General features: G+C 40.1%; 1 protein-coding gene and 1 pseudogene across 1 annotated transcript in view; one reads left to right on the top strand and one right to left on the bottom strand.

Moving 5' to 3' along the window:
* LOC121500946 (ubiquitin conjugation factor E4 B) overlaps positions 1 to 25490 on the bottom strand; it is an 85799-nt gene that overhangs the window by 37689 nt on the left and 22620 nt on the right. Inside the window, exons 4-13 of the mRNA XM_041773036.1 lie at positions 24680 to 24767; positions 23523 to 23667; positions 20552 to 20780; positions 19676 to 20092; positions 18770 to 18919; positions 11595 to 11736; positions 10363 to 10463; positions 8112 to 8226; positions 3697 to 3780; positions 583 to 639 (exon numbers count right to left, since the gene is read on the bottom strand). Of these exons, the coding sequence (XP_041628970.1) occupies positions 583 to 639; positions 3697 to 3780; positions 8112 to 8226; positions 10363 to 10463; positions 11595 to 11736; positions 18770 to 18919; positions 19676 to 20092; positions 20552 to 20780; positions 23523 to 23667; positions 24680 to 24767 (1528 nt within the window). The remainder of the gene's footprint in view (positions 1 to 582; positions 640 to 3696; positions 3781 to 8111; positions 8227 to 10362; positions 10464 to 11594; positions 11737 to 18769; positions 18920 to 19675; positions 20093 to 20551; positions 20781 to 23522; positions 23668 to 24679; positions 24768 to 25490) is intronic.
* On the top strand, positions 8677 to 10352 carry LOC121499807 (annotated as a pseudogene).

Here is a 25490-nt window from a genome sequence, read left to right as displayed (position 1 = left end):
TCAAACTACTAAGCCGGCAAGTGAGGGAAAAATGTCATGAACAGAGCTCTCAACAGTCAACCTGTTCAGCTGGTTCTCAGCCATCAGTACAATGGCTGATGGTTAACACAAAAACCCAAAGCTTGCAAATGTGCTAGAATCCTAGGATCTCTGTTGGTATTTTCTCATCTCAGATGGAGGAGGAAAAGCCTCCAAATCCTCTACATTTTCACAAGATAGTCTTTTTCTTTTTTTTTTTCACAAGATAGTCTTTTAATTCTGATGTTTCGAGAAGCTCTTTGATAGAGTTCAGATGAACTATTTTTACACTATCAAAGGACTCAAGTAAATTTTCCCATAGGATTTATTCCCCTAGTTGCATAATACTTGTACAAAAATCACAGAAGAAAATAAATAACTTCATCTTACACAGTAACACACACAGGGTTAACCAATTTAACTGAGAGCCACCCAGACGTGTTACCTGCTTCTAATCTAAAATGTCCTCTAAGGGCTGTTTTTTCACATAACGTTACTTTAAAGGGATATCTTCTGAGTTACACATTCATTGAATATGTGCAAGTCCAGCAGGGAAGCACTCACCAAATTGCACACGGGGTGCGTCTTCCCAAACTTGGTTTCACAAAGCTCACCTAAAGCCTAGAAATAAGATCAGACGTGTCATTTATTGATTTATCTATTTATTTATGATCAGAAAGTGTCATTTAAATGTATTCCATCTTAAACTGACTGCTATGTGCAACACCAAGGAACAGCTTTAATGCTGTTATAAATACATATACATTCCTTCCAAAATACTAACAGCTTTACTGCTTTTCTGATAAGTTAACACCTGCACATCATAAAAAAATGTTCAGATAAAACAGTAATACAAAATGTAACTAAGAATCACCCATAAACTTTACCCTAAGAGATAACCTCTACTGATATCTTGGTTTACAGATTTCCAGACATATTTTTGTACATATACACATCGAAATCAATGCATATATTTTTACAAAAAGTGATTTTTTTCACATAACATCTTTCCATGTCAAAGATATGCTTCATAAACTCTAGATGGCTAGTCTTGCCAGTGCTAAACTATAAATAATTACTACCTAATAAGCTACCAAATTCAGCACATGTTTAAAAGTATTACTTGGTTTCAAGAGCTCTGATATTTTTGACAACTCCAACATTTTTCTTTGGAGCTCCAATCATTTTTACATTAGAGAATCAAGAAAAAGAGCTTTTAGGGACATAAATACAGTTTAACACAGCTCGTGTATTCCAACCAAAGAGTGAGTTTAATTTTCTGTGCTGTGAACATAACCACCAGAATTCCCGAGCCAGCCAACGGAAGCTGCTTCTGAGTCAGTGCATTTAGGCACTGACATGTCTTTGAGGTGCCTCTGAGAAGGAAAGGTTCTCACTGAGCAGTGCAGGGGTTCTCAAACCGTGCTGTCCATTAAGATCACCGGGGGAGGTTGGAAGGCCCAATGCCAGGCCGCATCCTCACCACACCCACAATGTACAGAATCACAGTGTGTGGGAAGCTAGGCATCAGGTGTTTTAAAAAAATCTGCAGGTAATCCCAGGGTATGACAGCATTAGGATGCACTGAGCCAGAGAATAATCACAGTTGTTTCTGACTCTAGCTCCAGTGGTCTTCCTCTTCCTGCTCCCATTGTCCTTCCGTGTACTGCACTCCCTCGGCTGTATGAGCATCAATAATGGTACAAAATAAAACTATTGTCTGTCATAATGGAGGCCTTTGTCTTTTGACCAAGAAGAACATTTTGTTGATATCTGACCCAAAAGCTGAAACATCGAGCCAGTTTAGACTGCAACAGAAAAGCTAACAATTCTGTGAAGGAACATCTACATCATCTGCTGATAATTAATGTGCACTCAAATATTTCATCACTGAGCTCAAACAATCAGATGGCTTCACTTCCTTTCATCTGGCACACACAGAATAATGCATAGGGATCAACACAATTTTATTAGAAACTCGAATGGCATGGGCAGTAGGAAAAGCCCAGACATACATCCATTCAAAGTTATTTTTTTGCCTTCTAATTTCCCAGCACTATCTAAGTCTCTTAGCTCCATTTTGATTAAAACTGAGACATGCACCCTTTGTGTATACCTCTGTGTTAGCATTTATCATGGTGTGATGATTTGTGCTTTTGTGGCCTTAAGGTTAGCAGTGGGTCAGGAGCAACTAGTAGAGAGGTGCCTTGTCTAATCATTCCCAGTATCTGGCACAGCCTAGGTCATCAGTGAGTACTGATTTAATGGTAAAATGGAGTTAAGTCAGTAGAGTAAAAGGAACAACCGAAGTAAAAATATAGATTTAACCAGGGCCTCAATTTATACAAGATTATATTTATTCATTACATTAGCTAATTTTGTATTTTGATATTTTCTCCTTCATATTCTATTTTTTTTTAAAGATTTTATTTATTTGAAAGTGAGCAAGAGAGATCACAGAGGCAGAGGGAGAGGAGGAAGCAGACTTCCCCACTGAGCAGGGAGCCCAATGTGGGGTTTGATTCCAGGACCCCAGGATCATGACCTGAGCTCAAGGCAGCTGCTTAATAGACTGAGCCACCGAGGAGCCCCTTTTCCTTCATATTCTAGAGTGAAAAATATTTAGTCAGACGTCAAAGTGTTTTTCTCCCCAAATTTCCAGGAAGCCAATTCAGAAAAGTATCTTTTCTGCCTGGTTCTGGTATATTCACAGCAGTCAAGGCCCTCCGTGAGAATGTGGGGCAAAGGTTGTCCACAATTTATGCTTGTAGGTGCCTAAAGGAGCTGAGCAGGTCTGCTTTCCACAGGAAGCTTCAAGGAAATGGGGGAGGGGAACAAGAACATTGCTATGAGATTTTTCTGTAGAAAGTCATTGCATAAAGCTGGATTACATTTCCTAGTTTAAATCTGTCTTCAAAAAAAAAAAAAAAAAAGAGGGCGGCCCCGGTGGCACAGCAGTTTAGCGCCGCCTGCAGCCCAGGGTGTGATTCTGGAGACTGGGGATCGAGTCCCACGTCAAGCTCCCTGCATGGAGCCTGCTTCTCCCTCTCCCTGTCTCTGCCTCTCTCTCTCTCTCTCTGTGTGTCTCTCATGAATAAATAAATAAAATCTTAAAAAAAAAAGATTTTAATTTATTTATTCATGAGAAATACAGAGACTGGCAGAGACCTAGGCAGAGGGAGAAGCAGACTTCCTGCAGGGAGAGCAATGCAGGACTCGACCCTGGGACCCTGAGATCATGACCTGAGCCGAGCAGAAGGCAGCTGCTCAACCACTGAGTCACCTGGTGCCCTAGAAGTCTGCCTTTTTACTTGCATTTAAAATCATGTTTTTTTAAATAACAAAATTTCATTCCAGTTACAGTATGCCCAATTGCCAGGAGAATCAGAAGGATATCAGCAAGTGGCATCATTCTCATGAGCTATATGGTCAAGCAAAGTGCAAAGTGCATTCTGGCACTTGCAGCAATGATTCTCCCACCTAGGGCTCGCAGGTGTGGAATCTGTCCTAGGCTGCTCCCGCTCTTCCCTGATGCCTCTCACTGCACACCAAACACTACATGGCTAAGACAATACTTTCAGGTTTTAAATGTGAATACATGGCTGATTACCTGAAAGAAAAGTGTATGCTCAATTCAGCTGGAATACTGAATGTCTTAAAGAAAAAGAAAAGGTTTACCATGAGGGGGTACTTAAAGTAGTCACTATCGAGGGAGCACTCTTTGGCAGCGAGAGCCAGGCCTTGTAAAATGGGGATAAAGATCTGTAAGAAAAAAAAAAGATCGGAAATGTAAATTTAGGAAAACTTCAGAAAACTTCAGGAGGCATATTAAATAAAGTGCTGAATCTGAATGTCTAGGCATTTCTACCTTCCCCCAAAGAAAAGCTGTTTTGTTTATAAAAGAGTCTAGTATCCAGCCATGGAGTGTGGCTCTATCCTTCGACAAGGATAATCATAAAATAATATAGCTGACTTTTCCAGAAGTAACAGGATCTGGTGAGCCCTAATTCTCTGGAAGGACTCGGAGTTAACCAGAAGAAACTCACAGTTTTTGAGTCTATACTATAGGAGTCCCCAGGGGTCCTCATCCTAATCAACTAAATTCTATCTTGGCAATAAATAGGTTTCTGATTACCAAGCACCTACAATCTGTAAAGAAACTCTATCAGTATCTTAAAAAATTCTTCACACTTTCCCACTTTCATCTGATCTTTTCCATCTTTCTGTGTTTATTTGGAAAAGAACAAGAAAAACAAACCAGTAATGGATATCATTATCATTATATTAATCGTAACTACGATTCATAACCTCTTCATAACCTCTGTGTAAAGCAAACAGCTGGTAAATGTTGAAAATGCAAAAAGAAACTTGACTAGAACGACTTACCTCCATTTGTGGTATAATTAATACACTAGTATGATGCCAGAGCTTATGGGCACTCATATTTATTTTTATGTTTACCATCAACACCAGGGCACGTTTTCTCCATGCAAGATTTGCGCACAGCTCATCTACAATGTCACAACGCACTAACTGACTGACTCATTTAGGGAGTTGGTTCAAGACTAGTATCAAGTAGAAGATGGTATAAACAACAGCTGACAATCCGAATACCAACAAGTTGAAATGGGAGTGCTCTATAAAGCCACCAGAAAATCTAAAAAATTCCCTTTCCTTCTAATTTCATCCCATCATATTGAGCAGCTTGGTAATTTAAGGAACACAGGATTTAAAAAAATTAAAAAGGTGCCCTGATTACAAAGTGTCTGTGGAGTGTCTTGAGATAACAAGATAGCTCTGGAAGAGATCATACCAGTTTTTGCAAGTTAAACCATCAGGGTAGAAGTAACAACATGCTATCAGAAGCTAAGCTAAAAATGGATAGGTAAAGCTTACACGTAGGGATGGGGGAATGACAAAATTACAATCAAGAAAAATACAACTCAAATCATCAAAATAAATTTTATAATTGGTTCATCTAGAAAAATCTCAACATTTTTTTTCTCAGAATGCTAAAAAGCAAAACATCTTTACATTTTCTAGTAGACTTACCCTCTTTGGCAGGTAGGATTTCATTTACAAGAGACAAGGTATTACTAACTATAATATTTTTCAAATAGTCAAGCATTATACTATTTGTGTGACTTCCATTTTTTAAATGACTCTCTTGTTTTCAAATATACACCTTCGAGCAACAACAAAAAATACAAGTATTCATCTCGAACCCTAAATTCCAGCTATTTATTTCTATTTATTTATCTGTGAATATTTCCAATATTAAAAGAAGACTTAATAGTTAAATAGATTTAATAGTTCACATGTGCCAAACTCTTAAGACAAAAAGGTGAAATGCTGTTTTCAATTCACTTGTCCTTTCTGTCTAGAAAAAACCACAAGGTAACACGAAGACAGACAAGGAGGAGTGTTCTGGAGTGAGGGGCAGAAAAGCCATCAAAATACTATGATTAGAAAGAAATAGTGGAGGCGCCTGGGTGGCTCAGTTGGTTAAGCGACAGACTCTTGATTTCAGCTCAGGTTGTGATCTCAGAGTCATGAGATCAAGCCTCAAGACGGGTTCCACTTAAGATTTTCTCTCTCTGCCTCTCCCTCCTGGCTCTCTCTCTCTAAGGAAAAAAAAAAAAAAACAGTGGGTGCACAACACTGTGAATGCACTAAATGGCACTGGATTGGTTAATTTTTTTTTATTTTTAAAATTATTTAATTATTCATGAGAGACACAGAGAGAGAGAGGCAGAGAAACAGGCAGAGGGAGAAGCAGGCTCCATGCAGGGAGCCCGATGTGGGACTCGATTCCGGGTCTCCAGGATCACACCCCGGGCTGCAGGCGTTGTTAAACCGCTGTGCCACGGGGGCTGCCCAGTTAATTTTTTTTTTAAAGATTTCTTTTAAATTTACTCGTGAGAGACACAGAGAGAGAGGCAGAGACATAGACAGAGAAGCAGGCTCCTTGAAGGGAGCTCAATGTGGGACTTGATCCCCGGACCCAGGATCACACCCTGAGCTGAAGGCAGATGCTCAACCACTGAGTATCCAGGCATCCTTGGATTGGTTCATTTTATGTTACATGGATTTCATCTCAATTTTTTTTTTTAAAGAGGTCACTTCATAACCTCTGTGTAAGTTTCTTTATGAATAAAATAGGAGTAACACACCTTTTAGCTGATCACTGGGCTGATTTTATAGAGCTAAAGCTCTGAGTTCCTCAAATGATGTCTTGTATAATAGGGGAAGTATTCTAATTTTTTTAAAGATTTTATTTAAGATATCTCCACATCCAATGTGGGGCTCAAACTCACAACCCCAAGATCAAGAGTCGCACACTCCACTGATTGAGCCAACTGGGTGCCTCAGACAAGTATTCTAATTAATGCACATCATACATACAACAAAGGGCACCACTTAAACCTTCCAAGATGGTTACTTCTTTTCTTTCTTTTCTTTTTTTAAGTAGTCTCCATGCCCAGCATGGAGCTTGACACAGGACTTGATTCCATGACCAAGATCAAGAGCCAGACACTTAATTGACTGAACCACCCAGGTGCCCCAACAGTTATCTATTTTCATCGGAGTTTACTTCTTCCAGAGATGAAAAGCTCACTATGCTGCCTTGAGTATTCCTGCAACAAGACTATCACCTAAGAAAAGTAGTTGATGAATTCCTGACACAATCATGATACTAACTTGGAGTTTTGCTTTGGGATTCTTCTTTTACAATATTTTGGAAACTGCTAAAAACACAATTCCTGAGATTTCAAAGGCTTTAGAATTAATAGTTATGAATAATATTAGTTATAAATACAGATGAAAAGGAATCGTATCGTTTATCACTATTGCCTCTGTTCTTCTGTATAGAAAGAAATAATCATATGGTGAATTGTAAGAAAATGTCATAAAAATCCTTCCATCATGGGAAATTGCATGTGCGAAAGTTCCCGTGACAAAGCGCTCACATCACAACACAGGTGGGAAGATCGCAACCAAATGGAAGCCGAAGTTTCACCTCGGAAGAAACCCTCGAGACTAAAGAAATAACTTTATTACTAAATATCCCATATCTGCATTTTCACGTGACTTCACACAGTGAGATAAAAATTATGATACTTAAAGAAAGAAGTGATTAAAAAAAAAAAGAAAGAAGTGATTAGCAAGATAGGAGACATCATTCCCAGTTTAGTGATGAAAAGACAAAAGATTCTGTGTGGTATGCAGACTGCACTGAACTAACTTTGTTGCTGGTTTACTAATTTCTTTTTTGTAAACTTGGAGAACTAATTTTCAATATGACTCAACTGGCAAATGCACATTGTGTCTTATGCCATCTCTTGGAATTCTTGTGTTAAAAGCTCCTTGAAATCAAGGACAAGGCCTTATACTTCTTACCTCTCAAGCACTTAGCACTTGTTAAAATGCTCTATGCTTGACTGCTTGAAATAGACAAATGATTTGAATGCAGCTGTCAATCTGATTATCTCAAGAAAGAAGTTCAGGTAGATCTCTCTGAGCAAATAACACATGCATGTTCAAATTGTGAAACAGAAGTTTTCTTTTTTTTTTTTTTTTAAGATTTTTATTTATTCATAAGAGACACAGAGAGAGGGGGGCGGGGGCAGAGGGAGAACCAGGCTCCCATACAGGAAGTTCGACATGAGACTCGATCCCGGGTCTCCAGGATCACGCCCTGGGCCAAAGGAGGAGCTGAACCGGGCAGCCCCAGTGGCACAGTGGTTTGGCGCCGCCTGCAGCCCGGGGCGTGATCCTGGAGACCCGGGATCGAGTCCCACATCGGGCTCCCTGCATGGAGCCTGCTTCTCCCTCTGCCTGTGTCTCTGCCTCTCTCTCTCTCTCTCTGTGTCTCTATGAATAAATTAAAAAAAAAAAAAAAACTCCCTTGCAATTCATCTTTGTAAGCAAAATGTTTAAAAAAAAAAAAAAGAAAAAGAAAAGGAGGCGCTAAACTGCTGAGCTACACGGGCTGCCCTAGAAGTTTTCAAAATATGGTGTCTTTAGAAATTAAGCCTTGTCACAGAAGCTCCTAGGCTAAAAGTTTCAGCAGCAAACTCACAAAACCTCACCTGCTTGAACACTTCTTCATCCTGGTGAGTTGTTCTCACCAGTTCCTGCATGAAGCCATATGGGAGATTCCTGCAGAGCATATACGGCACCAGGAAGGATGGCTGCTGCATGGACCTGCGAACCCACAAAAGTCAAGGACTGCAATGGCTCAGCTCATCAGTATGTGACTACACGGTACATGGACTGTCACATCAGCAGAAGTGTCAGGTCAAAAGTCAAACTTTAAATCTCTCTCAGATATTCTACACAAGAGTTTTAGGCAAAAGATGACCCTTCTTAAATGGTTAATAATCACTTTTTTTTTTAAACAAGAGACTATACAAAATTTTAAAGAATTCATCTTTTCCCACATTTAATCCTTTAAAAATAAAGCATTACCCCCAAGATGAAGCATCATATGTCTCTTTTACTTGTTTATGCCACATCCAATTGAAAAGATCAGCAATGGCTGAGGACTGTTAAATAAAACTCTTAATTTTAACCACAGAATATTTTTTTAGGTTTTTCTCCATGTTTATCCTATTCCTTCCTTTTTCTTTTCTTTTAAGGTTTATTTATTTATGTAATCTGTATACACAATGTGGTACTCGAACTCACAACCCTGGGAGATCATGAGTCACCTGCTCCCCTGACTGAGCCAGCCAGGTACCCTCTTCCTCTTCCTTTTTGACAATTTTCAAAAACATATGGTTCTGGCACAGAAAATAACATAAGAACAACCAGAATGAGTAAACGTTGTAACTCTGACATTTTTCCTTAGATGTTTTTACATCACTTTTCCTTCAGATATTTTCATAAAAGAAATGAAATATACAAATGCTCTTTTATTGAACTAGAAACCTTCATGGGACCCTCCAAATAATCAATAATGTAGTATACTTCAGGTGATTCCCAATGTAACTGCTCTACTACTGTTATCTATTACTGAGTAACAGAAAATGACTGTATGATACATGGAAAGTGATAACCTGAACATTTTTTCAACTATCTCCTCTGGTTTCAAGGAGCTGCTTTTAAACTGAATACTAATTTCCTGCCTCGATGCTGACGTATTTCAACAGTGGTCTATAGACAACAGCGTTTTAGAAATGCTTTATCATTTAACAGCACGATGTATACTTCTAAAGTTGGAAGGTGGACTAGAAATAGAAGTCTTATTTATTGATACAGATGATCACTTTGATATACTTTGGCTTCTTACAATTTTCGAGCATAGACTTATCCCAAAGCTCCGAGGGGCTAAGTCTCATAAGGCTGTTCTTGGTGAACTGCAGTAGCAGCACCCAGGTGCTCCTCACACTGTACTCACTAGAAACTATGGTCTGTAGCCACCCGTCCTTCTGCCTTTTGATCCTGGATAGCCTATCAGCTTTTTACTGGATAGACCATGTCAATGGAGGTGAAAGTGTTAACTTACAGGAGATTACTCTCAAGAAATATGCTCAGTTCTTAGATAAACTCACAAATGAGTATCATTAGCTCTTTTTGCAACAACACAAAGTATAATGGCAGAGAAACCTCAAACTGGACAAAAGGGCCTTCTTCTGCCTTTAACCAACTGAGTGAGGCAGATGTGGACTCCAGACCCTAACTCTCTGTAAGGTATGGCAACAAATAGTAAGGCACAGAATAGTTTTCTCCAAACATGAAGATTTTAAAATCAGCATCCAATTTTCTTTAGTTTCATGTCATTTAAAAAGTAACGATTTAAAAAAGTTTATTTTTATTACTGGAGAAAGTGGCATTGAGTTTTGTTGAAATGGATCATGAAATAATGTTTTTCAGAATACTATGCAAAATTTTAAAAGTCTTTAATGGGCTAAAATGATTCAATTATAAAGCTTTAAACTGGGAGAATATGTTTCTATATAGAATGGATTTTTTCCCCCCAGAAAGGATTTCTTAAACCAGTACAGTAAAACTTCAGGCTATTCTGTTCTTAGGTTGTTGAAGATAAATCAAAGTTAACCATATATTAAGCTTGCTTTAAAACTAAATAAATAATCTACATGTTGCAGCCTAAGTAAAATGAAATTTTATAAAAAAAAAAAAAAAAAAGACAGAGGCTGTTTTATATTCATAGTGTTTCAGAGAAGGAAAGGGACCTCTGGGGTCATCCAGTCAACCACTTTCACCTTCCAGGTGAGAAAGTGCATTATCCAAGGTGGCACAATTCAGCTGGACAGCTAGATGTCCACTGATGGGCAGGGTCTTCTCCCTGCTAACATGAGTGCACATGGTTTTCCCTACCTTGGTTGTGTGAGGGAACCTTGTAGGACTAACGCAGTATGGGATATGCACTGTGAGCGGATGTTGCTGAGAAGCTGGCTGACTGCTGGCTGGCTGCACATCTGAAAGAAAAGACAGAGGTTAGGACTCTGCAAAAACAAACGAGATAACCCTGTACTGCTGAAAACTGACAAGAGACAGGAGACATTAGTCTCCAGGAAATGGCAGGCTTTTCTCTTGCTCTACTCATAATCAACAAGCCAGAGTAACTGTATCATCCATGTATGTTACCTCCACTGAAATCTATGGTCAGAGAAGAGAGAGTAGAACTAGCGTAGGTGCCTGAGCGGGAATCTCAGCAGGGTGCGCCCACTCTCCGCTTTTCTAAGTGCAACAACCCCCAAAGGAGCCCTTCACAAATGTATCACTAGTAGGTGGACAAGTGGATGAGTTTGGAAAACAAGAAGTGGACAATGAACTGGGAATGAAATAATAAAGTCAGCATGAAACAAGAGAAAAAACATAGCTTCCAGAGTTTAAACCCATTTTTGTAACTTTTATGTGATTATAGACAATCACTCTACGTCTCTGAGGTTTGTCTGCTGCTTCCTACAATAAAAACAATACCTATCTAACACTGGATTAACTGAACAACCATGAGAACCTGAGCCCCTGTGGACCGAGTACAGCGTCGGCAGTCCACAGGCACTCCACGAATGTGAGCTATTAAAATATTTGTGACAGACTATCAGACGCTGTCAGGGCCAGGTAAGTCACTGCTGGCAATGGTGCTTGTGTCCCCTCCCCCCAGTCACTTCTTCCTTCCACTAGGATGTTGAGTCCTGGGAGGGTGGGGCTCTTTGTTTTGTTCACTGATGTTTTGTTCACCCTGAGCTCCTAGCACAGTGCCTAGCACATAACACATGCTGGATGACCATCTTTCTGACTGAATAAATGAAGGAATGTTCCTTATGGCGGGGGTTGGGGGGGAGTGATTATTGATCCAAAAAATAACCAGGTTCTTGCGGGTTTTTAAATGGATCTAGGGATCCCTGGGTGGCGCAGCGGTTTGGCGCCTGCCTTTGGCCCAGGGCGCGATCCTGGAGACCCAGGATCGAATCCCATATCAGGCTCCCGGTGCATGGAGCCTGCTTCTCCCTCTGCCTGTGTCTCTGCCTCTCTCTCTCTCTCTCTCTGTGACTATCATAAGTAAATAAAAAAAAAAAAAATTAAATGGATCTAGTTCATATTACCTTTGGTGCTTTTTTTTCCTCTATTCCCACTCGGTCAAAACACTCAATGAGGTAGTTCAGCATGTCTGTCTCCTTGCAGGTCTCAATGGTGAAATGGTCGCTGTAGGAATCCCAAGTACTTGCCCCACCAGAGGCTCCCAAACTTTGGAGAAGAGAAAAGAAAACTGATTATTTTTACCCCTTCTCAACAAATTATATGTGATCGAGTTTGAGTTTCTGCAGCAGAAAGCCTGTTAAGGTCCCCGCACCCACGACAAAGCACAGACGTCCATGCAGCCAAGATTGGAGCTGACTACTCATCTCCCCTGCTCCAAGCCAGTAACAGTAACTTTTAGTAAACATTTCATTCACCTAAGAAGAGAGTTGGATCAGAAACCCAACATCTTATCTTAGTGGGAATGGCAACTTACAAAGCCAGGAGGACTACGAAGGGTTACTGTGGGCTAGGCATTTAGAGGGACAGCACGTGTACTTCAACCAAGCCGGGCAGCTTCACTCAGGCAGGCTTGCAGGTTGAAACCAGACTATGCTACTGCTGTCCATCAAACTCATCAGGAGTAAGGTTATAAGGACTAACCAAAGAACCCCTTCTCATGACTTCTGGCATAATCTCAAAAGCCTTCATCCAGCATTTGGCAATAGGACCAAAAAAGGGAAACTGTCCAGTTATAGAAGGAGACATAAAGATATTTGTTATTAACACAGACCTTTCCAAAACTTTCAGTGAAAAAGGCAAAGTAGTACAGCAAACACAAACAAAATGAAAATCATGTATAGGGGTATCCAAACTCGAGTCCTACCCCAGCTGTACTGCTTGCTTATTACCTGAACCTAGAAGCTCATCTCCTCTGCAGTTAGGCTTACATGAAACCAAATGGAAGTGCTTTGTAAAATATAAGCAGGATACGACATGAAGCATTATGATTAGTAATAACTATTCACTGAGACCAAAGCCAAACATTATCTCAAGGATTAGATGTGAGGAAATTAAAATTTAGATCAACCATCAACAAGTCGCATATCAAATCTAATGTTTAACTCACAAATTTATTTGATATACACAAAAGATACAAAGAGAGTAATCATGGCACAGGGAAAGGCTAGGAATTTTGAAATGAAAAGGAAATGAGAAACAAATGTAGCCAAAAAATTATATATGAAAGATGATAAAGGATGGAAAGAATATCACGAACTTGAAATACCTATACCTACTTCAACTGGGGCAGTCAGTTAAAGGTTAGAAACCAATAGGACTAATAAAGATTGAGCTATTAGCAATGTTATGCAGGTAAGTGCATAGATATACCTAATTCTGGAATATATACATAACTGACCTTAGAATTAAAAAAAAAAATACAGTTGGCCCTTGAACAACATAGGGATTGAGGTGTCACCTCCATGCCACTGAAAACTGCATTTACCTTCTGACTCCCGCACAACTACTAACAGCCTACTGTTGACCAGAAGCCTTACTAAGAACATAGTAGTTGATTAGCATGTATTTTGTATTCCTATTATATGCTGTATTCTTACAGTATATTCTTAAGTATTATTCTTAAGCTAGAGAAGAGAAAATATTATTAAGAAAATCATAAGGAAAGAAAATACATTTATAGTACTACATCGTATTTATTGAAAAAAAAATCCGCTAACTGGTGGACCTACGTTGTTCAAGGGTCAACTGGATATATAATTGACCTTGAAATGAAAGTATGATATTGGGCAGCCCGGGTGGCTCAGCGATTTACTGCTGAGCCCAGGACATGATCCTGGAGACCCGGGATTGAGTCCCGTGCTGGGCTCCCTGCATTGGAGCCTGCTTCTCCCTCGGCCTGTGTCTCTGCTTCTCTCTCTCTCTGTGTCTCTCGTGAATAAATAAATAAAATCTTTAATAAAAAAAAAGGAAAGTGTGATATTAAAATTAAAAAGATGAAAACAGGGATCCCTGGGTGGTGCAGCGGTTTGGCGCCTGCCTTTGGCCCAGGGCGCGATCCTGGAGAACCGGGATCGAATCCCACGTCAGGCTCCCGGTGCATGGAGCCTGCTTCTCTCTCTGCCTCTCTCTCTCTCTCTCTGTCTCTCTCTCACTATCATAAATAAATAAAAATTTAAAAAAAAAAAAAAAGATGAAAACAGTGTTAGTTTTACTTCCAAGGCTTTCAGGCCAAAGTCTAGCTAAATCTGAATTCCTACAATCTGTTCTAAAGGTCTGACAGTGGGTAGCCCGGGTGGCTCAGTGGTTTGGCGCCGCCTTCAGCCCAAGGTGTGGTCCTGGAGACCTGGGATCGAGTCCTACGTCAGGCTCCCTGCATGGAGCCTGCTTCTCCTTCTGTCTGTGTCTCTGCCTCTCTCTCTCTCTCTGTCTCTCATGAATAAATAAGTAAAATTAAAAAAAAAATAAAGGTCTGACTGAAGAAGGGAAGAGAGAAGAAAGCACAGGAGGGAGAAAAAAGCAACCATGAGAACAAAACAGAAAAACCCACCCACAAATATGAGAGGTGTGGTGAATCCCCAAAAGCAGAAAGGGGAAAGAGAGATTTTCTTTAATGCACAATCTCAGTTTCAAGCTATCTGTGATCCTTTCCTCTTCTGTCTGACGTTAGCAACCCAGTGACTACATTATTTACTGAACTTCAAGACAAACTTGACCAACACAGGCTTTACCTAGACGTAACTAAGGTTAATTTTAACAGAAGACAATGAAAACAGATCCTCCTCACGTTTAAAATGAAAATTTCAATTATACATTTCCTTGATAATAAAGCCCAAATTTTTCACATTTTTACATTTCTGAAATAAAAAGTGTCCTACATTTGATGTCAACAGGTCCTTGCCAACTGCAGGGGTCAGTACCCACAGCCAGCCTAGGAACATTGGCACGAAGTCAGCATGCTTACATGGTGGCTGCTCACGCACTGAAAATACATTCCAATCTTAGGCAACACATCCCACTGAATTTTAACTTAAATGTGAACACCTCAAAGCCAAGTGAGGTATATGCATAACTATTTCACCAACACGTGAGAAGTGATAATGTATGTGGAAAACTGCTTGTCTCATACCAGGTGATGCAATGGAAGGCACCCAGAACATATCAGAGAATTTTCAAAGCTAAAAGAAGTTGATATATTTTGGTGATCATCTGTCAGACACCAAACAACACTTCAGTTGACTTTCAAGAACAGAAGAAGACTAAAAGATAAAAGTTAACCAAATAGGAAATATAGAGTAAACTGCAGTATCTATCCAGAGATTACAAATCAGAGGATTGGTCCTAGAGGTGCTCAAGAAAATCATGATCCCCTAGCACGAAAAGCATCCAGTCTTGACAGCGCTACACACAGGTCTCAGTGATCAAAACACACAAGGATCTTTAGGTTCAAAGAGAAAGCGTTGGAGTCATGATTTTGCATGCAACACTGGAGGAGTGAGTGGTGTAATGTTTGTGTGTCTATGTTCATGCTATTGATAAATGTTCTTAAAGTTTTAAAAGAACATTTCATTTTTTTCCTAAACGAGTTATTATAAAATTCATGATATTTTTACAACTGTGACAAAGGAGAGACCGCATTGGAAATATGTCATATTCAAATCTTATGAGTATCCACAAACTTCTACCTCCTTTGGGGAGAATTTGTGAACCATTTTCTGATAACTACATCAATAGTCCAATTTAATAAACTGATTACTTTGCATAATAGAAATATACCTGAAGTCTTGTAAAAACAGTGAAAATCATCCTAGGGAGCCGAATATGCATTAGATCTGTGCACACTGAATCCCACTTGATAATGCACCAAGAAAACGAATTCCTTGAAAGCATTCCATCACAGTTTAATTTCTTCTATAATGGTATGAATAATTTCTCTCCTATTTAACTCATTTTTTTGAATGCAGGCTCCAGAATTTTGTGTTTTCTCCATGCAAGGCAAAGTCAGAGCTGTGCAGGTTCAAGCAAAGTAAATTCATTGAACAAATGTTCACAGTGTGCTTTCTGTATTCCCGGCACTGTTGTTGGCTCTAGGGGAGGTGGGGGGAGGCCAGGGGGCACCACAATGCATGGAACAGATCAAGAGCTTGCTGGTACGGTGATTACATTCTAGACAGGGGGAACAGTCCAAAACAATACAGGAATGCTATGAAGAACAATAAAAGCAGAGCATGGAACAGAGATGGGCCGTAAGTATGCATGTGTACTTTATATAAAGTGTAAAACGACCCTCTGATAAGATGGGTGTGTTAAGATGGTGTGTACAGAGATCCGAGGGCATCAGGGGAGCAAGCCATGCAGCTATCTTGAGGGCAGTTGTTCAACGGCCCAAGGCAGCAGGGAATGTGCCAAGTGAGGTCAGAAAGGAGGAATGCTCGCATGTTGTATACACGTGTGCATGTGTGTGTACATGACACAAAGGGTCTTGTGCACCAGGGCAAGCCTTTGGGTTTTACTCTGTGTGAGCAGGAACATCCCTGGAGGATTTGGAGACACATATGGTGGGACTCTTTCCACATCTCCAAGCAGTACCGAGCAGCAGAAACAAGAGGGTAAATGTTAACATTTTTTCACTATTTGCTAATTTTTCCTTTCTCTATTAACACTGGTTCATTACATACAAGATTCTACCTCCTTCAGTAAAATATCTATAAGCAGCTAAAAACAGATTTCTTTCCCGTCATCAATTTCCTAGGAGACACTCCGAAAAAATTTCCTCAGGGTAAATGCTATGGTATCTTTATTACAAGATGATTCTCTCACTTCGCTCATTCCACTCCTGCAACAAATCAATCCTTATAATTCATATAACTCTTCACAAAGGGCTATAAAACATCACAGGTGCAGGAATTAGAGTTCTACCTTTCTTAAATTGATCCTGCTTGGGGCACCTGGATGGCTCAGTGGTTGAGCATCTGCCTTTGGCTCAGGTCGTGATCCCAGGGTCCTCATATCAAGTCCCACATCAGGTTCCCTGCAGGAGGCTTGCTTCTACCTCTGGCTATAGGTAGAGAGGTCTCTGCCTCTCTCTTTGTGTGTCTCTCATGAATAAATAAAATCTTTTTTTTAAAAAAATGGATCCTTCTCATCTCCACTATAGATAATTAACATACAAACCTATGTCCCAACTACTTCCAAAAACATTTGTAACATATCAACTCCACCAGGCTAGCAGGAAGGGCCAGATGCGACCCCTGTTGATCTTCCACAACATCAATCTTACTGGGGCAAGAGCTAACTAAGTGTTGAAATTGTTTACTTCAAAGCAAATAAAATTCTGGGAAGATCGATTAGAAAGGGGGAATGAAAATAACTGTTATTTCCTTATCACTCAAATTAACAAAATTTTTGGTGACCTCTTCTTTGTTCTAACTCTGCATGCATTCTTGAGTTCCCCTCTATTTGCTTACTCAGTTATATATTTTTACACATCCTCTTACATTCTGCTCGGTAGTTATTCAAAAGCTGTAAGTTGCCAAAATCTAGATAGATCAGATTCCATTTTAACAGCCAGCAAAGGACCTGCCAACTGAATGGAATTTTGTAATTACCGAGTAAAATACTGGTACTTCCTTGCCAAGGAACAGGGTACATGCATAAACACTCAGCAGTGAAATAACCAGTAAGGAACGAGAACAACATGGGTCCCATTGGGAGCACAGTGTGGTGATGAAGCAGGTAAGTTCTGGACTCAGGCCCTGCCACATACTGTTATGTGACTGACCTCCTGTCCCCCCAGGTTCCTTACAGTAACTGAGAGGGCCGCTGTGAGGATAAAGGGATAACGTATACAGAGTGCTGGCACAGGATCTGGCACACGATGCTCAGTAAGTAGTTGGAGCTATTATACACAGTTATTTCTCTGTGTAGCTATAGCATCTAGATCAGAGACAAGCCTGAGATGCTAGGAGTCTAGTGCTAGTAAAAGCAGCACACAATCTGGTATCTTTGTGAGAGAGCTAGAATTAAATAGGCCAGGGAGAGAAAGCCTTTCTCTCATAATTTACAGTAAAACAGATAACAAAGCACTTTTATCATTTATGGAAATTGATTCCTAAAGGATGCCTGCTGCATTACTGCAATTGTGCAGCAGGATTTTACCTACATGAAAAAGACACTTCTACCTTTGGGAAATTTACTTGAGAAACAGTAATATAATGTTCAACCTAATACAAATATCAACCTTTCTGAATCAATATTCAACCCTATACCAACATTCCTTTCTCTCTTTATATACTCTAATGATTCTTCTGAACACTGTCAAATTTAATGAAGTGTACCTAACTCCTACTGCCGTCTCTATTTATAGCCTGCAGTTATTTTTGAACAGAGCTGCTGGGCACAAATACCAAATGAGTCCAGTGGAAACTTCGATTTAAGAGCAAAATCGTAAGACAATGAGTCAGAGGTTCAGATAGAAGGTGCTATTAAATTTTTTTGCCCAAAGTCACCTAGGAAACCCAAGCAGTCTTTTTTCAGATGGGTTTCAGGGAGAAACATTCAGCAGCGTCATGAACTAAGTTTTAGCCTCTACTATCATTCCAAAGGCTATCTAAACAGGGGTCTAGCTTCACTGAGGTCAAGGAGGTAATCAGTGAAATTTAAGGTTAGAAGTGAAAGCAGAATAACAGACAGGATGGCCCCATACACTGTTCAACAGATTGTCTGACCGAGCTGGGGGATAAGGGGAAAAAAGACACACATATGCACGCATGATCCCAGTCCCTCTGCCATTCCTAAGTAGCAGCAATCCATGCAACTGTACATAAGAAAACATGCCCCACAGAGTACATGTTGCTCACTTGTTGCTCATATCTGGCAGCTCGCAAGGACACTTGCAACAGATAAATGAAGGGTCTCTCATTTCAGATCTTAGGGTGGGTGAGCTTGATGACTCATCTTTAATTTCTTGTTTGTGTTTCTGACAAATGATTACACATAAGTTTTCCTCCAAACTTACCAGGCAACAACAATGAAGATTTTCCTATATGCCACTTTTCCCCATGATAAAGTCCTAATACCTCGGTACATGCAAGTTCCCCACATCTTGATTCTCCAGGCTGTCCCATCTGACCCTATCCTGTTTAGATTCCAAGCACGCCCCTAAATGAAGGCTTATAAAAGTTAGTTCCTAAGCACCTATGCACTATGCACATGCAGGGGTAAGACTCCATTCCTCTGATACCTGGACCCAAACTGGACACAAGAAAACTCATCACCACCACCACCACCTTCATCATCACCATCACCATCATCATCATCATCTTCTTCATCTTCATCACTACTGTCGCCAGAAAGTGCGAGGAAGAGGAAGGAGAAAGGATTGTCGTACATACTACCACAACAAAAGCAAAAAAGGTCATCAGGGAACAAAGGAAAAACAAGAGGTGGAAAAGCTTTTGTTAACTGCTGTCTCTTTTTAATTAAATGTTATGCTAAAAGTTCTAATTATTGACATGCAGAAAAATATTTCACCTCAATGACATAAATGCACAGGTACATTGCGGAGGGTAGGCAGGGGCGGCCCTGTATTAGTAAAATTCTGCTACTGCTTCTTTCTAAGAGGTTCAAACCAAAGAGTCAAGGCACAAACACTGGTCCATCCCCAGTAATCAGAGGTAAGGGACAAGGGCCCAGACCCATTCCCACCACCCTTTGGGCTGACTGCATTTTGACTCTGATTGACAACATACAAAGAGCTGAAGAGTGCTCCTGTGAGCTCCAACTCTCAAATACAAACTGCCCACAGCCTCTGGAATTCATTTGTAATAAAGAATGACACATGAACTAGATTTCACAAAATGAAGTGACTTTTTTTTTTTTTTTGTACAGGAAGGAGAAAGAGTGAGGGGGTAAGAACAGAGTAAGGGACACACAGCGGAACACCCACACGTTCTACTGTTATCGAAGCCTGGCAGAAGCATGGACTCGGGGCACGAGCCTACCAAACTAGTTAGACACACAGGTTAATAACCCAAACAGAAAAACACATGTAACTGAGGTCAGCGTCACACACCAGTTCTTCCAAACAGAGTTAATCACCTCTCCCTGCACTGCAAACTCGCACCCAGCTCTCCTGCTGAATAAATACCTAGGAGAGATCCTTAGGGATGAGGGACGTCTGCTCACGGCACTGGGTGAGGCGGCCACTGAAGGGGGCCCCAGGCTGCTGGGTCTCTGTCTGAGAGAGCTGGCAGGAACCGCTTGAGGGCTACTAGCAAGGGCAGGGAGGCTGGGCGAGCTGGACAGAATGGAGATGCCTGGGGATCGCGGGGTAGGAGAAGTCGAAGACCCCCACGGGTGGGTGACAGTGTAGGGGCGATACCGTGGAGAGGAGGGCTGGCTTCCTGTGGCAGTTCCAGAGGCCATGCCACCATGCGGGCCGAGGGAAATGGAGGGCACAGCCATCTGGCCAGCCACACGTGCAGGGGGGGAGGCAAAGGATGGACTGATCACTGGCACCGAGCTCCAGAAACTTGTACTGGGAGCTGGGCTAGTTTCATAGAGGCTAAATCAGTGGAGAAAGAGAGGAAAGAAGAGAAAAATGAAGAAAAACTTGAGGTAAATATCTAAAACGGAAAATATCAAGGTTTTAAAGAACAGCACAATGACACTTCGTATCTCTAAGCATTCAAGTGTACAAATCTTTCAGATACTCATCAAACTAGTTATAATTTAATTACCATACTGATCTAGAGGCTGCATTTACAGTATGAGAAAGCCATCTTTCCAAAGAATAATGTACTGTATACAGTCATTTGTTTCTAAAATTTACCGAAAGCCAAACCATGGGAAGCCAAACAAACCAATCTGGAAAAGACAAGACCTTCAGCCATGACTAGAGGCACCCACCCAGAAAGAACACATGCCACAACCTGACAAAGGCCTGTGAGCCAGCAGTCCCTTCTCTTACATAATTCATGGCTGTTTTACTACCAAATAGATGTGCAAAAGGAACCGCACTAACCTAGAGAAAGAGCTGGCACCAAAGGAACCCACACCACAGAACATGGGGCTTGTTCCTGGGTTAGAGCCAGTAGTGAGCATTAGATTCCTATCTGGTGACCGAGCTGCTGCTGCAATTGGCTGTGACGTGGCTGTCAGACTGGCAAATGGATTTTCATCTCTAGTCTGCGTAGACATCATTAGCACTTCCATTAAAATCTGGCCAATCAAGTCCTTAAAATCAGAGAACACTGTTGGAAAGGGAGAATAAAGAAGAGGTTACACATGGTTCTTTATATACACAGTTCTTGAATCAGCCAAGTTGAACCAGAGGTTCAATGGGGTATCTGGATTGGATTCTGGAACAGTAAAAAGACATTAATAGAAAACCTGGGGGCCCCTGAGTGGCTCAGCGGTTCAGCATCTGGGCGTGATCCTGGGGTCCAGATATTGAGTCCTGCATTGGGCTCCCTGAATGGAGCCTGCTTCTTCCTCACCCTCTGCCTCTGGCCTCTCTCTATGTCTCTCTCATGAATAAATAAAATAAAATCTTTAAAAAAAAAAAAAAAGGAAAAGAAAACCTGGTGAAATCCACATGAACTCTGAGCTCAGGTTACGGTAATATCTCACTTTTGACAAATACACTATGGTTACATAAGATGTCAGTGTTAGGGAAACTGAGTAAAGGGTATGTATACGGAACTCCTTAAACTATTTCTAAAACTTTTCTAAAAATCTAAAAGTATTCCAAGATAAAAAACTTACTTTAAAACAAACAAAAAAGAAAGAAAGAAAGGAAGAAAGAAAGAAAGAAAATCTGGAGTGCACCCAACGAGTATCACTGCTGATATATATTAACTGCAAAAAGAAGCTACTCCTAGCTACAGGCATTCATTTATGATACTAGAAATAAAGCCGGGTTGACATTTCTTCGCCTACATATGTCTTATATACAGTAAAACTATTACATGGGAGGTTCAAAATATTTTATGAAGGGTCTAATATCTAGTCACCATCTGGCTTTCTGGAGCAAATTCTATTTTCTAACTTCTTCCTTCTTTAAAGTTCCCAAATGCTTTATTGTAGGTCTTTAGATACATTTTTATTTAATTTTTTTTAAAGATTTTAATTTATTTGCAAGATAGCAAGAGAGAGGGAGAGCATGAGCAGGGGGGAGGAGGAGAGGGAGAAGCAGACTTCCTGCTGAGCAGGAAGCCTGATACAATGTGGGGTTCAATCCCAGGACCCTGGGATTGTGACCTGAGCTGAAAGCAGATGCATAACCAACTGAGCCTCCCGGGTGCCCCAGATACCCTTTAAATTTCACTAAATAAATAAGAGCTGTAACACATATAAATCTTATCTGATTTGGCTCCCACTTACATATGTACAAGACAGATTTAAAGAGTCTTAAGGTTGGGCAGCCCCGTGGCTCAGCGGTTTAGCGCCACCTTCAGCCCAGGGTATGATCCTGGAGACCCGGGATCAAGTCCTGCATTGGGCTCCCTACATGGAGCCTGCTTCTCCCTCTGCCTGTGTCTCTGCCTCTCTCTCTCTCTTTCTCTCTGTGTCTCTCATAAATAAATAAATTCTTAAAAAAAAAAAAAAAAGAAAGAATCTTAAGGTTTACAATAACAATAAGGGGGCACCTGGGGGGCTTAGTTGGTTAAATGTCTGACTCTTGATTTTGACTCTGGTCACAATTTCAGGGTCATGAGATCAGACCCCGCATCAGGCTCTGTGCTCAGTGTGGAATCCGCTAAAGATTCCCTCTCTTCCTCTGCCCTTCCCCCTACTCTCTCACTTTCTCCAGGATAAATAAATCTTTTTTTTTTTTTAATTTTTATTTATTTATGATAGTCATAGAGAGAGAGAGGCAGAGACACAGGCAGAGGGAGAAGCAGGCTCCATGCACCGGGAGCCCGACGTGGGATTCGATCCCGGGTCTCCAGGATCGCGCCCTGGGCCAAAGGCAGGCGCCAAACCGCTGCGCCACCCAGGGATCCCGGATAAATAAATCTTAAAAGAAAAAAAAGTAGCCGTTATTTAAAAAAAATAAATAAATAACAATAAGTGGCAGGCTTTTATTTATTTTTTTAATTCTTTTTTTAGTGGCAGGTTTTTAAATACATGGGTGCTAGGCTCATATGTACAACCAGTTAATAAGAAGATCCTAGTAAAATCAAAAGTAAACTACCCATTTGCCAGAAACATAGGGGACTTTTTCTGTCTGGGAAGATGGATAGCACAAAAAAGGGAAAGATGATCTCCTTTTCATTCGCTCATTTAAAGTACATCTATTGAAGGATTATTAAATGCAAGGCATCCTTCTAGGCACCAAGAATAAATCAGCAAGCAAAACAGACAAAAATCCCTGCCATCAGGGTTATATTCTAGTAGTATGTAAATGGACACTACAGCATACCACCCTTACCTCTTCTGCATTCCAAATGACTTCTGTAAAGGAAAGTGATAGTGCCCTGTAATGTTGGTATCTTGCTGAAAGTTTTATTACTTTATTAGAAAAGTGTGGTTTAGTGTAGCTTCTTAAAATAGTATCCTGGAAACACAGCAAAATATCAATATGTTCTATCCTGCTAAGCAATTTAATAAAACGGATTTACTCCACTGTCTACACATGACCTGACAGGCACTTAAAACAAGTACAGGTCATACAGATGACCTCTTGCAGGATCCCAGGAGACCGCCTGGTACACTCCTATTTTATTAGAGACATTAATAACTTCAACTCTGAAACAATAGAGACCATTAACGTATTTATATAGTTTTCTGCTAGAGAAATCATGCAAGATTAAAAAAAAAAATCATCTATAAGATCAGTGGAAAGTGGCCCAACAGCAGTGTCCTCATCAAGAATGATCTCTGTATTCAAAAATACAACCCTAAAGCAAGAGAAAGTGAATGTGGGTAACAAAGAAGGACAAAGGCTCTTACATTCTTGTTATCGTTTAACAGCTAAGCTAGATTCCTACCTTCTTTTGGGTTCTGCTTAAATTGTGCAGAAAGAGAAGAAAGAAAGATGACATCTCTGTCCCGGTCCTTCCAGGAGACACGAAAGATCTTACAGACCAGCTGTAAGGCCTGTTCTTCAGATACTTCAGAACCCGAGGAAGGCTCCTTGTGAGGAAGAAGATTTAGGGGTTAATTTTAATAATTCATTTACTAGTGAGGATATTTTAGAAATGCATACAGTAGTTCACCCACTGATTTTGGGAAAAATAAACTTGATACTATGACTTCAAAGTTACAACATGGAGGTTTCATGAGGTTACAATACAGGGGGAGGATAAAAGAGTAGGGGCATTATCTATTAATCCTATTTGTTTACTTTTATGAATGCCAAAGGATCAGGTTAACATTAGCATATAACTAATTTTCATCCAAAAAATGTTCCATAATTTAATGTTACCCACTAGTTTTTGTCACAGATAAAACATCATATATATAAAAGAACTTTGTAAACATGCAAGAACTCTATAAAATAGAGCATCATGCCATTAGAAGACCACAGTCCAACAAATGACCATCACCATGTGCTGCTGGACACTCCCAATTCACTGCACAGAAAGTGATGTAGTTGTCTCTACCAGTTAGACACCCTGACACCCGCCAAAACAGAATACCTCTCTGGCTAAATATAGGGAACTAAGCTCAGATGATAACAAAATATAAAGACTTCTTGTTGTAAATGAACTTCTAAGTGCTACTAGATTTCACATAAAACGGTCCAATGGCCATGTACGTATGGGATTTCTTGCTTCAATTCCCACCTATTTTCTGCAGAATACTACAAAAGATATGATGATCTACTTGAGTAACTCAAACAAAAGACCAACAGAAATTGTTCATATTACTGCTAAATTCATTCTCATTACAGACAAATTCACTGGTAGAAATATGGATCTGATACCAAGGTCACTGGAGGATCTGACCAGATGAAAGAAGTGAGCTCTCCTTACATTACAGCAATCTAGGCTATACATTTCTCCTCAAAAGAAAGAGAGCCATTTAAAAAGGGTTTGTCGATTTGGGGCGGCCCACTCTAATCAGCTCTACAGATGTAAGAAATGAGTGTCTGTTTATATTACCTGTACTAAAAACAGAAGCAAGGGCTTCATCTCTTACCAACCTTATCGCTGAGGCTCCTCTTTTCTCTTCGATCGTTTTCATCAACCTCCATATTTTCTATTCCTGAATCCACATCCACCTGGGACATGCTTTAAGTATAAAAGACAAATAAGGCTTTTACCTTTTATAAATCCACCCAATGTCATAGCTCCTGGTTGAGGAAAAGTTCTCAAATATCAGTCAAAATCAGCCAGGAAAACAAAATAATACAGGTTCATTTTTTTTTTCTGATTGACTTTTAAGAGTTCTTCATACACTAGGATGTAAACATTCTGTCTATCCTACTTGCTAGAAATATTTTTCCTAAGTTGGCATTTTCTTAGACTCACTTTCAAAAGCAAATTAGAACATATTTTCTATACATATTATTTTAAAATGGTATACCTACAATAGGAGCCTGATTACAAAAATCTGGTTAAACACATTATTTTTCCCACTTTAATTTTCCCAGCATCATTTATGGAAAAGACCATCCTTTTTACACAAATATGAAATCACCTCTCATAGGTCCAATGGCCATGTACGTATGGGTTTTTTTCTAGATATTCATTTCTGTTTCATTGGATAATCTGCCTATCCCCAGACAAAAACCACTCTATCTTACTTGCTAAAACTTCACAATAAACCTTGCTATCTGCTAGGTCAATGTCTCTACCTTACCCTCCTACTTCAACAGAGTCTTAGCCATTATTGGCCTTTTGCTCTTCCATACATACTTAAGAATCAGCTTCACAGATTCCTTAAAAATGCTATTGGCATTTTTCACTAAAATTTCATTGGCTCTAGAGATCAAAGTGGGGAGAAATGACATC

This window comes from Vulpes lagopus, chromosome 10, assembly GCF_018345385.1.
Source record: "Vulpes lagopus strain Blue_001 chromosome 10, ASM1834538v1, whole genome shotgun sequence".
NCBI lineage: Eukaryota > Metazoa > Chordata > Mammalia > Carnivora > Canidae > Vulpes > Vulpes lagopus.
This window is presented reverse-complemented; position numbering and strand designations above follow the sequence as displayed.